This window comes from Marmota marmota, unplaced genomic scaffold (genome assembly GCF_001458135.2).
Source record: "Marmota marmota marmota unplaced genomic scaffold, marMar, whole genome shotgun sequence".
Classification (NCBI taxonomy): Eukaryota; Metazoa; Chordata; class Mammalia; order Rodentia; family Sciuridae; genus Marmota; species Marmota marmota.
In genome coordinates, this window is record NW_025999949.1 from 37,181,496 (window position 1) to 37,199,850 (window position 18,355).

General features: G+C 54.3%; 1 protein-coding gene across 4 annotated transcripts in view; it reads right to left on the reverse strand.

Moving 5' to 3' along the window:
• Zc3h3 (zinc finger CCCH-type containing 3) overlaps positions 1–18,355 on the reverse strand; it is an 81,888-nt gene that overhangs the window by 63,358 nt on the left and 175 nt on the right. For 2 of the 4 annotated variants that reach the window (XM_048802280.1, XM_048802279.1), the window contains exons 2-3: positions 16,087–17,407; positions 14,222–14,415 (exon numbers count right to left, since the gene is read on the reverse strand). In XM_048802280.1, coding sequence (XP_048658237.1) covers positions 14,222–14,415; positions 16,087–17,407 — 1,515 coding nt within the window. Of the gene's footprint in view, positions 1–14,221; positions 14,416–16,086; positions 17,408–18,233 lie in introns of all 4 variants that reach the window. The other 2 variants (XM_048802281.1, XM_048802278.1) reach the window with 2 other exon arrangements.

Here is an 18,355-nt window from a genome sequence, read left to right on the forward strand (position 1 = left end):
TTGTGATATGGCCACAGCTCAGAGGGGCTCACCAGAGACACCCCAGAACTCACTCTCAGCCAGGGGAGCACTTCCTGCCCAAGTCCTCAGAAGCCCAGGCAGAGCAGGGCCGAGCAGTTTAGAGTCCCTACAAGGTGTACAGTCCTTCCTTTCTTTTCTGTAGGCCCAGCTGAGATCCTCGAGGCCCTCCCAGGTCAGCATCATGGCTCCCAGATGGGTAGGAGGTAAGGCAGCAGTGTAAATCTGCAGCCACCTCATGGTCTACATTGGTATCTTCACAGGGCCATTCAGAACTCCAGGGCATCCTGTGAGTCACACACAAAGCGTCTCTGCCAGCTGCTGGGTCCCCCAAGTCTTTACAAAGCTTTCTTCTAGTTGCTGGGTTCCAGGAAGTAGCTGCAGTCATGCTTTGCCCCATTCTCTACAGGCAGCCTCACCCTGACACAGGAGCCAAGGCTACTGCTCACTCCCATGGACACCTACCACTTAACTGCTCTGCAGCTGAGGCAGAGAGGGCAATTAGAAGAAAGCTGCCAGGTCCCATGGCTGCTGCAGACCCAGGCAGTTCAGAACACACCATGCATGAGAGGAAAACAGCAGCCCAGGACTGACCCACAGGAGCGGAGCCCACAGACAGGCTGCTAGGAGCTGGGAGTCCTGGCCACAGAGCCCACAGCAGCCTGGAGGACCTGCATAGATGCAGGGAGGGAGGGTACAGCCCTGGATAGGAGCCAGAACTCTGGTCTGTTCCAGCCCAACTTGTACACAGCAGCCTGACCCTGGGGCAGTCTCCCTGTCCACACATAGGCAAGCAGGGCACTCGGGGCAGCATATCTCCCAGATTCCTTCTAGGCCTACATGTTAATGGGCTGGGAGAGGCAAGTGTGCTAGGGACACACACAGCTACGCACAGTGCCATACCCCATGGATGCCCCTCAGCATGCTTCAGATGGGCCCTGGAGCACGGTGACCAAGACAGAGCAGGCCTAGGTGGCCCTGAGCCCCACTCCTGCAGTCCTTCCCCTCAGCACAGCTGCAACAGGTGAAAGCTGATCCCAGAACGCAACAGCTGCCAAACCGAAATGCACTCTCCAAAGCCAGGCTGGGACCTTCATGGCCCCAGAGAGAACCACCTAGGGAGGGCCTGGCCTAGACACAGGCAGGAGCACAGCACGGCCTGGGCTCCACTGCACTACCACATCCACCTGGCTGAGGGGCTCAGAACTCACAGCCCCATCTCCAGAGCCCACTCCCTTCACACCAACAGAAGGGAAAGTAAAGCCCGAGATAAGATACAGAGCAAAGGTGGCTCAAAGGGTCCATGACGGCCTGTCCACTGGCCCCAGGAGAGAAAACTGGGCCTGCAAGGTCTGGGCACAGAACCAATACCTCCACATGCGCAGCCCTCAGGGCAAAGTGGGCAAGCCATTCTCCCTTGCACTATGGCTGTGTGGCTCTGGGACTCAGCAACCTGGAGGAGATAAGAGAGAACGGGGAGGGCAGCAGTCTGCCTCTAGCCAGGAGACCCCCCATAGCAGGATGACCTGACCACCTCCCTGAGCTGGACATCTTACCCGAAGGCTGCAAGGACTAGCCAGCAGTGGAAGCAAGTATGTGGGCCATGCCCATCCCCTTGTCTCTGTACAGACCCCCTAAGTCAGAAGCTCCAAAATGGAGCCTGAGGCACAGGGCTTATCTCCAAAGCCAGGGCTCCTTCCTGCCAGGTCTGAGAGAAAGACTTTCAAGCAAACCCACAAATAACAGGACACTTAATGATCAGAAGCTGCTGGATTTATAGTCATTGTACCCAGTTATAGATTTCCTTTACACATTCCATCAATTCTATGCACTTAGACTGTTAAATTTGGAAGATCATGGGCCCTCGGAAGCTCTGGGCCACGTTGCAGGTAATACCCAGGTGGCTCTACAAGGCCCAGATGTGGCTACTGTTCTTTCTCAGTCCCTCTTGGCATCACCGACTCTGCCACCCAGGAGGCTCTGCTCTGCTCACGATTGGCGAAGGCACTAGTCTCCTGCATGGAGTAAGTTTCTTGTCAGCAACAGAGTCACGGTTGGCAATCACTGAGGGCACTGTTGGCCACTGCCCTCTCCAAGCACACAGAGTGCATGGAGCAGAAGGTCACAGTGTACAGAGACTCCTCTCTCAGGATCTTCCTAACATCTAGAAGCTCTGACAGCTGAAAAGGCACACACAGCCTGGCCCTTTCTGAAACAGCGGCACCCATACAGCTGGTATTCCTCCTTAGGCAGAGCCACCAAAGTGGTTCAGCAACAAAAGCAGGGAAAGCTCTCAGCTCAGAGTCCAGCACGCAAGGCCATCCTTGGAACCCATCCTAAGAGGGAATGCCACATTGACATGCTCCCAGGAGTACACAGGCCAGGGAGCTGCAGTCATGGAGGTGGGGAGGCTGAGGGGCCTGGGGGCTCCAAACGAGGATGGCCGGCCAGCCAGCAAATACTGACAGCCAGCACAGTGGCTCCTGCGAGGAGCAGAGAAAAGGGCCTGGCCAGGTCTCCCAGGAAGAAGTCCCCCATCAACCCTGGCCCTGCTCTCCCCAGGCTACCTGGCCGAGGGCTGCCCCAGCCACAGTGGGATGCAAGAGTTGGGACAAGACCCACCCAGTCTAGCCTCACCCTGTGGGTCACCCTTAACCCCTACAAGTGGACCCCACCCAGAGCCCTACCTAAAACCAGCAGAGCCCCCTCCATCCTATAGGGCACCTGAGGCCGCCAGTTCCTGTCCAGGACCTCAGTTAGAACTGGAGACCACTCCCCACTCCCTGACAGCCTGAGCACTAGGGTCCTGGGCCACCCTGAAATCTAGGCTCTCCCTGGAGTTCCCTGAGGGGCCTCCTGCATGGGCATCATCAGAGAGCACCCAGCCTCACTGAGCAGCCCCCAGGGACTTTCAGACCTACACTCCAGATGTCCTTGGCAAGGCGCACCAGCCACAGCACCTCCTCCTCAGCCCAGCTCCATGCCTCAAGTCCCACTCCAGCTACTCGAGGACGCTCCACAAACCTCTCCAGGGTGAGGAGCTGCCCATCCACCAAGCAGCCCTCCCACCACTTCAGTAAAGAATCCTGACAGGCCATAGATCAGTGAGCCACTTGGTCTCCGATACAGGTCACCAACACACAGAGCAGCCCTTCCTCTCTCACTATCCATAGTTGGTAGAGGCTCCAATGCACCTGCCTATAGATGGGAAAGTGGACCACCAGCTGCAGGGCTGGGCTGTAAGAGCTCTGACTGCCCACTACGGCCCCTGGTCCTGACATGGACCCTGTCCACCATACTACACCATCAGGCACAGTGAGCAATGAGGGCCATGCCGCTGAGGGGGAGGTACAGGCCCATGAAGGGCCCCACAGGCTGCCCAGGGCTCCAGGTGTACAGGCCAGCTCACCCTCTCAGCAGGACACTACCAGACAGCCTGCTAGGCATTCTCATTCCTGGGTCACGACCCCACACTGCCCTTGACTCTGCAGGTCCTGTTGCCCATCTGGAGGAAGAAGACATTATCCAGCTTCAAATTATCTCCAAAATTTGCATACACAAAATGACCAAATACATATAAAGAAAAATAACAACAGACAGTGGAAAAGACATCTCAATAATTGTGGTCTTTAAAAGGACAGGGAGCTGAGGGTATGTTTAGGATACAGCACTTGCCTAGCATGTGTGCGACCCTGGAGTCAATAAGCACCACACACATATAAAGTAAGATTAATTTTTTCTTTTACACACTTGAACTTTAAAAAATAATTAGAGGGCTGGGGGTGTGGCTCAAGCGGTAGCATGCTCGCCTGGCATGCGTGCGGCCCGGGTTCGATCCTCAACACCACATACAAACAAAGATGTTGTGTGTGCCGAAAACTAAAAATAAATATTAAAATTCTCTCTCTCTCTAAAAAATAATTAGATGAATCTAGGTGTGTCCTTTGGAATCTCCACTTCTCAAGATCCTTAGGCAGGAGGAACAAGTTTGAGGCCAGCCTCAGCAACTTAGCCAGACCCTGACTTTTACAGACAAGTATATGTGTTCAAGGAATTAAAAAGACAAGACTGCAAATTTTTGGTGGAGACCTAGAAATTATTTTAAAAGACGAATAGAAATTTTAGAATTTAAAAACAGTTAACTGAAATTGAGAACTCAAGGAATGGATTTAGTGGCAAATCATACAATGCAAAATGGCAAATAAGTAAATTAGGACTACTGCAAACCTTAGGCAGAATAAATTAAAAGCACACGTAAGCACATCTCAGCAAAAGTGCTGAAAACCAAAGGTGGAGGAAAATCGTACCAAGGGGAAGAGAGAGGTCACACCTTCCCAGGCAGGCCAGCTGGCCTCAACAGCAGCAGCCACGTCAGGGGCCATGAGACAGAACATCAAGGAACACACACACACAAACAGTGGCCATCCTAAAATCTCTTCTTTACTTTTTTTTTTTTTTTGCAGTGCTAGGACTTAAACACAGGCCTCACATGGGCTAGGCAAGCACTCCGTCAATGATCTATATCCTCAGTCCATCCCTAAAATTCTTTAACCAGCAAAAGCACTCTGCTGCAGCTGTGCACACCTGTAATCTCAGCTCCCCAGGAGGCTGAGGCAGGAGGATCACAATTCCAAACCCAGTCTGAGCAACTGAGCGAGGCCTGTGTCATGAACGTACATGCCATCCTTGGGCAGGGCCACGCTCACTGGTACATCCTTCCAGTTTGGGTATATGTGCTGCTGAAGCAAGCACAAGAGTTCTTCTCAAAGAAAAAAAGATTGAGAAACTAAGACAAATGTAAAATTGTTTTAAATAATTGTATGGCCAGACGCAGTGGCGCGCTCCTGTAATCCCAGCCACTCAGGAGGCTGAGGCAGGAGGATTCTAAGTTCAAAGCCAGCCTCAGCAATTTAGCAAGGCCCTAAGCAAGACTCTTGTCTCTAAAGAAAATATAAAAAGGACTGGATGTGGCTAAGATGTTAAGTCCCCCTGGGTTCAATCCCCAGTACCTAAAATAAAATAAAATAATCCTATGTATTTGTGGGATACAATATTTTTATTTTTATTTTACTTTCTTGGTACCAGGGATTGAACTCAGAGGCACTTAACCACTGCGTTACCTACCCAGCCTTTTTTTTTTTTTTTGGTGAGACAGGGTCTTGCTAAGTTGCTTAGGGCCTCACTAAGTTGCTGAGGCTGGCTTTGAACTCACGATCCTCCTGCCTCAGCCTCTGCATGCTGGGATTACAGGCATGCGTCACCACATCTGGCTGGTGTGCGTATGTGTGTGTGTGTGCGCGCGCGCGCAAGCGCGCGTGCATGTTGCTGGGAACGGAATACATTGCACGTGGTAGGCAAGTGCTCTACCACTGAGCCCCAACCCCTAAAGACATTTTTTCAACAAACACATATTGCAGGAACTGGTCCCAAGTAGACCTGCATTATTAAGGGATATTCTTCAACCATAAGCAGAGAAAGGAATAGAAAGAAAAGGAAGAACAAACACATGAGTAAGTCCGCACAGACGCTGGCTGCAAGTTCTGCCTCATGCCTTCTGGAACACAGGGAGAGTTATCATCACAACAATGCCAGTGCATGACGGGGAAGGCGAGAAGCCAAGGGACTCATTCTAAGCTGCCACCATCCAACTAGGGACCATGCTGTGTACAAGCACCAGTGATGACATAAATGCACACTGTCACCTGAGGGGACTTCTAGATGCAGAATGAAGAACACACAGTAACAAGCCATTAAAGTAAAATGAAAACTTTCAAATATCTCAAAAGAAGAAATAAAGAAAAGATACAGAGCTGGTGAAACAAAAAGTACACAATAAAATGGCAGATTCTAATTTATGCTAATTAACACATCAAAAGTACATACTAAATTTTGTGGGAGATGGGGGTACTGGGGATACTGAACCCAAGGACACTTAACCACTGAGTCACATCCCCAACCCTTTTTATATTTTATTTAGAGACAGAGTCTCACAGAGTTGCTTAGAGCCTCACTAAGTTGTTGAGGCTGACTTTGAACTCGCAATCCTCCTGCCTCAGCCCCCCGAGCTGCTTAGACTAAATATTTTTGAAAGAATTTTGAAAAAACAACTCTTAGCCAGGTGCAGTGGCACACACCTATAATCCCAGCGGCAGGTGAGGCTGAAACAGGAGGATTGCAAGTTCAAAGCCAGCCTCAGGCTTGGTGAGACACTAAGCAACTCAGTGAGACCCTTTCTCTAAATAAAATACAAAATAGGGCTGGGGATGTGGGTCAGTGGTTGAGTGGCCCCGAGTTCAATCCCCAGTACCAAAAGAAAAGAAAAAAAAAAACCCAACACTTTGCTATATAAAAAGTCCAAACATAATAGAGAAAAGGTGAAAATAAATGTGTACATATACAAACTTCTCATACATACACATGTAGGTATGTGTGTAGGCTCACACATGCTGCAAACATGAACTAAAGTAGCTACACAGTGTCAGTAGAGCAGGCTTTGAGGCGAGGAACACTACAAAAGAACACTACAAAAGACGCAGAGCACCTCCCAATATTCAAAACTTCAATCACTAGGGAAATAAAATTCCAGATTGGTCTGCACCCAGCAAAGTATCCTCAAGATATTTAATGTCAGATTGACACCTGGAACTGAAGAAATTCACAAGCACACTGGAAGATTCTAACACAACCCTGTGTTAGACAGTGGAAAACCAGAATCAGCCCTCCCCTCCAGAGTTGTAAGAACACAGGACTTCAACAGCACAACCAACACTGACTTTCTGGCACTGAACACAACTGCTGAAGACCACGCTTTTTTTTTTTTGGCACTGGTGACTGCACCAGGGACACTTTACCACTGAGCTACATCCCCAGCCCCTTTTATCTTTATTTGGAGAGAGGATCTCACTGGCACTCTCTCAGGCAGCTTAGCTCACAGCGCAGGGAGAGGGGCTCCCCACTTAGCGAATGTCCCTCAGAGTCTTAGCAGGCATCTCTTAGACCCCATGGCCCCAGTTGTCCCCTGACCAACCATGGGGTACTGCCCCAGAGCCTGCAGTGCAATTCTGAGGGGACCCCAAAACTCTTTCCACTGAGTGTCCTACACTAGACAGAACCAGGCCAGGTGCCGCCTCTGCATGGCAGCTCCCCACTCGGGAGGGCAGGACATACTTGGCCTGAACAGGGGAAGGGGCAGGAGGGATCTGGCAGCTTCCCACTATAGCAGGAAGATATTCTTAACAGTGGGAGCTGAGAAGAGCCAAAGGGGCAGTTGGCCTCAAAAACAGCCCTCCCAGGGTCAGAGGATGATGCCCCGCTTGTGCACAAACTCAAGCCTCCTCACGCTCACCACACACTCTGCTCACAATGTCCCCTGACCCCAATCCCAGGAACTGAGCCTGCTGCCACCAGGTCCTTCCATCTTCCAGCTAGAGACCCAGCCACACAGCCTCCCTTTGCCCTTGAGGACCGCGTACCAAGAGTCACATCAGTGCCACTGGGTCTCCAACGAGAGCAGGGATGGCACAATAAGGGACAGTGGCAGGAAGACAAGGCATGCTGGGCTGGGGCTCTTCCCTCTGACAGCAGGGCCACCAGTGCTATGCACAAGACACCAAGGGAAGCCAGCCCCAGGTCTTGACTTCAAGGCTATGATGGCACCATGAGCAGCACACATGTGCAATCCCATGCCAATTCTTGTGGAATAATTCATTAGAACGGCCACGACAAACGTAAAACTGGAGGCCTCCAGCACGCCTGATAATTTATGCAAGATCCAAGGATCGCTGCGGCTGCCTTTCCCAGAGCCTAATTCAGCATTTTCTTTTTCCCTTATGAAAGCAGGACTCCAGATTTAACTGCTCTCACGCCCTTTAACGGTGTTCGCCATAGTAAAATCGAACAGCCCAGCTGCACACCAGTGAGCAATGATGGATCGCAGACCCCCAAGGTGCCAGCACAGCTCCCAGGCAGCATCTCCAGCAGCCACACAGCATGCAGGAATGCAGGGCTGGTCCAAAGCACCCCAGAGTTCTACCCCTTAACCTCCCAATCCCAGGAGAATCAACCCTTGGCCACTTTACAGATAGGGAATCAGATATCCGCACTACAAACACAAGGGGCCCAAGTTCCCCAGCGAGACAAATGCCAGCACCAAGCCTGAACACTCAAAGTCAGGATGTACCTGGCATCCTGAATACAGCCTGCTCCCAGCACCCAGCAACAGAGGCGGTCACCCAGCTCAGCCTCCCTGCTGAGCACACTGGCCCTGAGCCCTACCGTGCCAGGCACAGCGAGCCACTGTGAACACTCTCGAAGCCAGCACCTTGGACCCTGGCACACGTCCTCTATGGCATCTGTCTGCTCAGCAGGGGCTGCAGAACAGCACACACCTCTGCCCACAGGCAGGGAGAGGTGGCGGACTTGGGTCCATGACCACAGCTCTCTGCTCCCTCACAGGGAGAACCCATGCCTTCGCCTGACATAGAAGAAAAGTGGCCACCAGCATTGCCAAGGCTCAATGCCCATGCTGGGACTGGGCAAGGACCCAAGCTGCCCTGACCAGGCTTCCACTCCTGAAGCCCCAGGGACCTCTAAGGATGGGAGGAAGGGCCTTGATGGGCAGGTCCTTCAAGCCTAAGCACACTGTGCACACAGCCAGGAGGGCATGAGAGAAGAGTGTCAAATAGTCTGTAGACACACCCCCACCAACAGACTCGGGAGGCTGCCTTCAGGTGGACAGAGGCTGGGGGGCAGATCAGTGCCCAGAAAGCACTGTATGCCTGAGGGGTCCCCAGCCTCTCCATAGGTGACAGCCCTAGGGCTGGGGAGGGCAGGACAGCAAACTGGTGAGTGGTGAAGGGCCTAGAAACTGGGCAGGGCAGCAGGGAGCTAAGAGGAGGTCAACAGAGGTCACATAGGGAAGACTCCCTGAGCACTTTCTTGAAGCGCTTGGACTCTAAGAATGGGCAGTGGGCCCCAGAACTGGTGACACCCAGCCAGAAGGGGGGGTCAAGATCCACTCCTGCCCATTCTGCCAGTGACTGAGGGTGATCCTGCTTCTTGTCCATAAATGATGAAAGTGGTTCGTTCCTCCATACCCACAGAGCCAGCACTGTGGACTAAGGACAAGGTGGGAATCACCTGTCATATGCCAGTGAACTCTAGGCCAGAGGCAGATGATTCTGCCTGGGTGGCTTATGTGAAAGCCTGTGCAACCTACAGGTCTTGGGCCAGCCTACTGTCACAAATTGTCACATGTAAGAACACCAAGAAACCCAGCCCTTCCTGCCCATGGCAGGTATGCCTGTGGGAGCCCCCAGCCCCATCCACCTTCAGCAAGGCCTCATCCAAGCCCTCCACTCTAGCAACTCATCTGCCAAAGTTGCTGCTTCCTGGGCGGGGCCCCAGGCTCACCATGGAGAGCAGGAGAAGAGGTGGGCTGTGACTACATACCCACAACCCTGAGCAGAAAAGTAGAGGGGCCTCCCACCCCAGCAGATCTCCACAAAGTCTTTTCCTTGGCACACAGCAGCAGACATTTCCAAGTGGCTGTTAGGAATCCCCAACTAAGCCAGGCCCGGTGACACACAACTGTACAACAGTGATGCCAGCCTAGGGCTAGGGAGGGCAGGACAGCAAACTGGAGAGTAGTGAAGGGTCTAGGTATTGGGCTGAGTATCTAGACGGAAGGCTGAGGCAGAGGGAGTACAAATTTGAGGCCAGCCTCAGCAACCTAGTAGGACCCTATTTTTAAACAAAATTAAATGGGTTGGGGATGCAGCTCCATGGCAGAGGCTTGCCTAGCACACCAAGGCCCTGGCTTCAAGCCCCAGAACAGCAAGAGAAAAGGAAACATTGACTTGTTGGCATCAAGCAGCACCCTAGCCTGGGGCGCAGCACCCCAGGCAGCACCCCCGCTGAGGGCAGCTCAGCAGCCTACACGGTCTCCTCAGGCAGCCAGACACAGCACTGGGCCTGGCTGGGCCTGGCTGGGCCTGAGGAGAATGAGCCTCAGAGCTGACCCTGAGCCCCTCAGGCCCCACATGCCCATACCAGAGTGAGAGCCCAGATGGATGGTTATCACACTGGGTAACTGATGGCAAGAATTACGGGGACAGTAAATCAGGCACCACTTTGCGAACCCTAAAGGTCTCGCCCCCCTTGCCCCAGACTCTCCTGCAATATCCATGACAATCAGGCAGATCTCCACTCAGACCCACCACACGCTCCAGCCCCATAGGGGCCAACAGAATCTTAACCCTTCAACCCCAGGAGAAAGGGAAGGAAGAGACAGAGACAAGGGGCATAGGGTCAAGAGGGTACCCCAAGCCCCGCCCCCCGCCTCCGACTCCAGTCAAACTCTGATTCTAAATCTCTGGGGCCCAGAGAACTCTTTGGAGGCAGAGGAGACAGGGTCAGGAAGGGACTCCCTGAGTCAGGCTGGAACCTTCCTGACACTCTCAGTCCTCGGGCTGAGCGGCCGCACGGCTGCTGAACAATGCAGTTTTGAATTCAATTAAAGTGATTATCTGTTGTGCCAAATAAATTGTGTACAGCATATATCCTGCGGCACTTTACACCTCGGGGCTCATTATTCCCTAACTGTTTCCTCCTGTTTATGTGCTCTCAAATTAAATTGCTGATAATATGCGCCAAAATAAAAAATGAGCGCACCTTGTCCCAAGAAAATTGATTCTCCCTTCTCCTGAACTGGCGATTGCCAGGTTTTATATACTCTGTTCCTGGTGATCATTAGTAATTCAATTTTCTTTTTATTAGCCCCCTTATCTGCTGAGCAATATAGTGGCAGGGCTGACCTCTTTCGCACGGGTAAATGTTTAAAATCTTTTCCCTGATTAATTTTGCCAGTTAAGAAAAAGAGGAGAAATGGCCCGGCTCTTAGCCATCACAATGAATAAAGCTTAATGTTGATTGTGATGGAATTTCTAATGCCAGGGAAATTGATTGAACGCGGCAATTACGCTGCAAGAGTAACTCGAGGGAGATGGGATCGCTTTCTCCTGGCCGTAGCCTTTTGGTTATTTAAAACAATCCAATTTGCAAGGATAATTATGTATTAGTGTTTTATCTGCCACTTGAAATGAACAGGGGAGTTTCGATACTGGCCCAGCATTAGCAGGTTATTGCTGCAAATTACTTGATATCTGCTTTCTTTCACATAAAGAGGAAATTAGGCAATCAATTACTAGAAAAAGGTGGACTTAAGAATAAGAGAGGCAAGTGCGCCCTCTGCTGGCAGCAAGGCCACAAGGCAGGGCTGCCCTGCAGCTGCCAAAGGCCTCTTTCCCTCCCTCCCAGGCACAGAAGCCCGTTAGGAGGTCAGGTCCCTCCCTGGACATCAGGACACTGCTTCCCTGGAGAGCTGGAGCTGGGGCTAAGCATTTTCTGGAGGAAAATGGGAAAAGAGAATATTCCAGCCAGACGAAGGGGCAGCCCCTGACCAGTGACCCCATCCACTGGGAGGAACTGCTACCTAGGAGCCACACAACCTTGGGTTCCACACCCTCCTGGAGGCAGAACTACATCTGAGCAAGATCCCCAGCTTGGGGACCCAAGACAGCCCTAGCCAGGAGGGAGGGAGAAAGCAGGCCTTGCAGGAGGAACCCTGGGGAAGCCTCACCTTGGCTTCAGGATTACCCAGGCTCCGCCTAGGTCCCAACCCAGGGAGATGCTTGTCCTCACTCCCCCCCCCCCATGATGCCCTAACCAGGCCCCTGTCCTCCTGCAGCAATCCCAGCTCGTGGCCTCTGCTGTCCAAGTTTCGGGTGGCAGTCTCTGGGACCACCTGGTGCGCCTCAGCATCTCACACCTCTTATGTCCGTCTTCCAGAGGCCCCTGCCTACGTGGGAGGTGAAGACACTCACATAGCCTGGCACACAAGGCCACACGTGCAGGCCTATGACTCATAACCTGCTCCAGCCTCCAGGGCACTGTGGGCCAACACCACCACCTGCTATCCATGAAAACACGACCCAAGTCCCAGCTAACCCTAACCCTCTTCTGTCCCACCCTGGCTTCCCAATGTAACCAGAAGCAACCCTCTTTTTCTTACTGGGACCTACAAGAACTTTCACATTGTCTGGTTCCCTCACCTGGGACAACATGTCAGCTACACGGCCTCCCTTCTGTTCCTGGAACACAGGAAACTCAGTCCCACCCTGCCCTCCACTTGCAGAACTGAGAGTTACTTGCTCTCTCTTCATTCAGGTCCCCTCCTCAGAGAATCCCTCCCAAACACCCGGTCAATGCTGTCCAGCCTTCCCAAGACTCACTGCTACACTCTTCTGCTTCCTCATTTTCAGAACACACTGAGCACCCAAAAGCATCTTTCCAGTCCGTCCATAAGGACGCAGATTGCCACCTGTCTTTACCACCAGAGCATGGCTCCAGCATCCCCTAGGAGCCAGCGTGCCGCCTGGCCCCGAAGTGACCAACATGTGGTTGGCGAGTAGGCAGGCAGGGGAGCGGGTAGGAGACCTTCCCAGAGGCCCATCACCACAGGCCCTCCCTTACAGTCACCACACTTGACTATGAGGTTGCTCGCTCCCCTGGTCCCATCAGGGCAGTGACCATAGCAGCCTCCACAGTTCCCAACAAGGCCTGACCCAAGGCTACATACTGTCCAGCAGGGAGAGGTGGGAACCTAGGGACCCACATTCCTTCCTGCCTGACTACCTGTGGGGCTCACGGCAGTGCCAGCCCCTGCCAGCAGAACCATCCCCAGTCCGTACCCCACCCTGCCCCAGGCCAGAGCGAACAGGCCAGCTGCAGGCACAGAGTGTGGAGCTGACTCAGAGGACACCAGTGAGGACCTCACTCAGCCATCCTCCCACCCTGCCTTCCCATGACACCGGCAGGCCCCTCCACCCAAAGCTGGAGTCCTCCTCCACCTATCCTCCCTACTTGACCATGAGCACCTGCCCTCTGTCCAGTCAAGTCTTTTTTCCACACTCCCATCCAGCCACTGCACTGCAGCACCAGGTACCTCTTGGTTCCCCTGCTCCCTGTCACCTGGGAAGATCCACACTGGCCCCAGCACATGGCAAGAGTCAGCCACACAAAACAGCAAGCAGCCAGCACCCTCCAACTTTGCTGCCTCATGAGCCTGCAGCCCCAGTCCCAGCTGCACAAGCCCCTTCAGTCCTCTGGCTGGGCTGTGGGCCCCACACTCCTGTACCCAGCTCTCCACACAGGCTCTCAGCTCTGCCCAGCAATGCCCCTCCCAGAGCCTTCCCCAGAACCTTCCCGGTCAGCCAAGAATATTTCCTGAATGAGAGCCAGTATCCACTCAGACTGCCCATGTCCATGCTTGCTAGTCTCCAAGCACCCCACCCTTTCCAGACTCTACACACACTTGGCCACATTTGCCCAGGTGCTCCAAGGAGAATGACAGGAGATGCCACAGGGTTAGGTGTACTCAGACAAACCCAGCTCCCCATGGCCACACCAGGTAAGTGTCACCCCTAGGACTCAAGACCCCTCACCACAGATCCTGGAGCACACACTGGCCTGGAGGTGGCCCCCCAGTGTCAGTGTATCCTGACACGTCTCCTCCCAGTGGGGGACAGGGCTGTCCTCAGAGGAGTCATACCTACAACCTGTAGGCCAGGATCTACTCAGGCAACCGCAGGGAGCTCTCAGGACCTCCCACAGGCTTCCGGCTGCTCACAGCAAAAGGTGACTCTGGGAGAATGCAACGAAGACTTCCAGGCTGGCCCAGGACAGGGGAGCAGAGCCCTGTGGGCCTCCCTTGGAGGAGGCGAGGCTGGGCACAAGGGCTCTTACCCATCACCTCCCACAGGAGGGACGCAGTGGGTACATACTGAGGACTGGGCAGAAAGGCTACCACACTCCTGACTAGCTGCACTAGCCCCCACCCAGACACAACACTCCCAGTCCCTCTCCTGCACTCATCACCTGGCCTCCCGCTGCCCACCAGGCAGAGCCCTCTGGGTCCACAGCCCTCCAACAGCATGTTCAGGAGACAACAAATATGGTTCCTAAAAGGCCAGGGAGGAGCCAGATGTGGTGTGCACCACTGCAATTCCAGCAACCTAGGAGGCTGAGGCAGAAAGAGTGCAAGTTCAAGACCAGACACTGGAGATGCACCTCTGGGTTCAATCCCAGGGAGGGGTGCAGCTTGCAGCCATTCCCATCCCATGATGAGCCCCTTCCCCTGGCATACCTTCCTTGGAGGGGAGGTGGGCCCGGCTTGGTGGCAGATGGCACAGCCGATGCCTAGTGACCTGCACCAGGCCCTTATTGGGAGTCCTCTTCAGAACAGGGTTGTTCTTCCCCCGAAGGACCTGTCTCCGCCGCAGGTTAAGGTGGCTCTTGGTAGTGGCAGGTGAGGGGCCATTCTTCTTGTCCCCAGGAAGGCTGTAGAGACAAAATCAAGCAGATACCAGCGGAATCACTGGTGGCTCTGTCCACCCACCCTTCCTTACCCAAGTCTTTATGGGAGGGCATGGACCCATACACAAGCAGGCAGAGCTCCGTGGCTTCTTCCAAAGCCCTGCCTTCCCTACCCAGTCTGACGCAGCGCCCACCTGGCTGCTAGTCCACTTCCCTTCTCCCCCTCCCCTTCCCTCTGCAGCCAGGATGAGCAAGCAGGCAGATCCGTAATCAGAAGACCCGGGCCAGGGCAGACTGCCACACTCCCCACCAGGGCAGAGGCCTCAGACCAACCCCTCCTGGAATGCCCACTCCGCCCCACTTCCCCAGTCCAATAACCTCCTGCACAGGGTGGGGACAAGCAGCAACAGAAAGAGATGCAGCCCTTGAGGAGGAGCTGCCACCAGGCCCACAGGCCAACCCCGCCCACCTGTGAGAGGAGTGCCCCCAGGCTCCCTCTCCACACTCCCCAGAACAGAGGAAGCACAGGCATGGTACAGCAAAGCCACTCTCCAAGAATTTGAAGAACAGGGACTGGGGTCAGAGGAAGGGAGCCTACCCTGAGCCAAAGACAAAGGTCAGACAGAAGAAAGAGCTCCTGCAGGGCTGGGAAGGCACACTCCACAGCAGACACTCTGCCCAGCGGTGCAGCCTCACGCTTCTGTTTGTTAGCTGCTCATCTGATGAAGTCTCAGAACCCAGAACAAGACTCTGGGCTACAACATCATCTTTGAGTCTCTCTACAACTCATGAGGATGGGTAGCTCAGAAAGGACTGTATGCTTGTGAGGTGGTAGCACCATCTAGTTACCTGGCCACCACCAAGAGAGTGGCTGGGATGTAAGATCATTTTGTTCCCTCTGAGGATGGCCACCTGCCACCTCGTCACTTTCTGAGGGTGGCCAGAGCTCAAATCTGAGAAATCCCAAGAGGCTGCAGTGCACCAGCCCCACCCAGCTGCTGCCCACTGCACTGAACTGGAGCAGCAGGCTACCTGGCCATGGGCAGAACACCCAATAGGGCCGGGCCTCGTGGGGCCCAAGGCCCCAGCACCCCCCCACCTCAGGGCCAGTGCCCAGAGCCCCAGGCCACCACAGCTCAGATGCATGGTCCACAGCTCCAGACTGGGGGCAGCCACAGGCTCCCACACAGCCTCCCCTCCTGTTGCACTCTGGGCAGACTATCTATGGTGGCTGCTCCCCAGAAGCCAGACTGGTACCATGCCATCTGTATCTACAAATGTGGAAGGGAAACCATGCCTCACAAGCTTCTGGCCATGAGACCAGGCTCCCACCCCACCACTGCCTGGCTGGATCCAAGGCAAGTTCCTTAGTCACCCTGAGCCTCCCCTTATGCAGCTTTAAGAGTCTCAAGCGCGACATGGCTCTAAAGGACAGTAACACCTACAGCCCACTGGACACAATCCCACACGAAGCCCCTAGGTCAGGCCCACAAGCCAGTGGTGCTGATCATGCCCACCATGAGCCCCAACTCTCGCTGCCCCTCCCTGGAGGAAGGCCCTCCCTCCCAACACTCTTGGAGGGAGCAGAAGCTAAGGGCTTGCCCCAGACTCCACAACTCAGGGGCCAAAAGGATCTTGCTGGTCCCAGCCCCCTCCGCGCACCCAGATGGGACACTGGGCAGTGGAGATGCACACCTGGTACTGCCCCGCCTCCGGACAATCTTGGTGCGGCTCTTTACTTTGTAAGCTGACAGTGGTGTCTCCCCAAAGAGGGGCTTCAAGCTGCCAGGTCCCACTGCTGGCCTGTCTCCTGGTGGAGACCTAGATGGAACTGGAGAAAGTTGAGAAGCATGATCCTTGCTGCCAGCCTCTGACTGCCAACGGAAGGAGGAAGAAGAGGAAGCAGAGGGGCTGGATGCCTTCCACTTGTACTTGCTGGGAGAGGGCCCGGTCTTGGAGTTCATGGCCAGCCTTCTGGGCCTGGCCTCTGGGTCAGCTCTGGGCTGTGGCTTCTCTGTCTTTCCAGATGTGCCAAAGGAGGCCCTGCTCACATTCTCTGTAGCTGCTCTGGGACTGAGAGACCTCCGAGTGGCCCGGGGGCTCTTTGCAGAGGAGGCCACCCATTTGTAATTGCTTTTCCGAAACTTGTTGGTTCGACAAGACACTAGCAGTGAGGTTTCCCGGGCCTGCCTGGGCCCTGAGACTGATCTGGCTGGGGCCACCACTGAGCCCAAGGGAGCTGGCTGATCCGGATGGCCAGCATTCACTCTTTCATCCCTAAGGGGCTGCACAGCACAACTGGCTGCAGAATGAGGGCCCACCTTCCGACCCAGGGCCATCCCAGTGCGTGGGGGTAAGGTGGAGGACTGCAAGCAGGCCTGGACGACAACTGCGCTCTCACTGACTGTCCGCCGGGGCTCCGCAGGGCCATCATTCACACTGCCCACAGACTTCACAACCCGTGGCTTGCCAGGCTCCTTCTGGCAAACCAAAAGGGGATCCTTAGCACTATAGCTCCCCCTGCCTCTTCCTGGCCTCAAGGGCTGCAGCTTCCCAACAGGAGGCTCACCCTCACCTTCCTGGGGTCTTTGGTCACTCCAGGGCATGTCCTCATAGTCTTCCAAAGAGCTCCGCTGGGCTCCTAAAGTACTTATAGAGCCAGACTTTGATGGTGGTTTGATTTTGATGACCATGTTCTGATCTGGACTGAGCTGGACCTGTCTCTCAAGAATATACGGCTGAGGATCAGGGTCCTGGCTGCCTTCGTCCTTGAGGGGTGCTTGCACAGCATGGTCACCAGCTGGTTCTGAGGATCCCGGGGGCCGGTTCACAAGGGAGTATTTCTTACGCCATGCAGGTCCATGGTGTGATGAGAAGCCCCTTCGGCTTGGACGAGGGTAGCGGGCAGCAAAGGCCCTGCCACTGTGGTAAGAGGGTGGCTGCCACTGGGAGGCAGATGAGGTGCCTGGGGCAGAGGCATTGCCATGGAGGTTTTTGTAGTCATCGATGAGACCTGAGAAGACAGAATTACAGACTCAGTCAACCAGAGGTGTGAATACAGCAGCATTAATCACTATAAGGGAGGGGCATAAGCTGGCAAGATGCCCTCAGACCCTGCCTCCGGAGTCCCTGCCTGATTCAGGGGGCAGCCCCCAATGCCTGGAAACAGTTCAGCTCAAAACCCTAGGCCTGTCTTTTGCACAAGACTTTTTCCCATCTGTTCTATTTCAATATTACTTCTGCTGGTTTATCCTGAAAATGCAGCCCTGTGGTAGGTCAGTTTCTATTTGCTGCTTTGTTAGATCCACAATTCTTTAAGGGAAGTGTCACTCCATATGCAGAGACCAGCCAGGTCCCAAGCTGCAATCTCTGGACAAGGATACAAGTCAGCCAGAGTGGACCTCTGCTCTGCCCACAGAAGGGAAGGATGCTCAATAATTTCCACGGAGTGTAATGGAAACAACGCCCCCAACACTGGTACTTGACAGCAGATAAAAGAACACTCAATACACAGGCTGGTGACCTTCCTGATGTGTCACTGTCTTCTCCAAAACAGGAGGCCTGACACCACAGGCTTTCCAAGGAAGTCCCCAGTGGCTGGCCTGGCGCAGGGAAGCAGGACACAGGCACCAACACTCGGCTGCCAAACCAACAGGCAGCCCTCCAGTTACGGACACCCCCAGGCCAGTCCTGCCCAGACAAACAGAAAGCCATTCCAGACCAGGCGCCCGCTCAGGGCGAGTGCGAGGGAAGCCCAGCGGCGGCAGCCCGCCGGATTCTCACTCCTGAGGCCTCCCTCTGTGGGGATGACCTGGAAGGGTTTTAAGCCTACAAAGACCAACCTAGGTTCTAAGCAGGAAGCTGAAGGCTGGGGAGTCGGCCTGGAATCCGAGGGGCTGCGTCGGTACAGAGGGAAGGAACGGGCCCAGCCGGGCGCCAGCGCCCTACCCCGAGCGACCGGCCG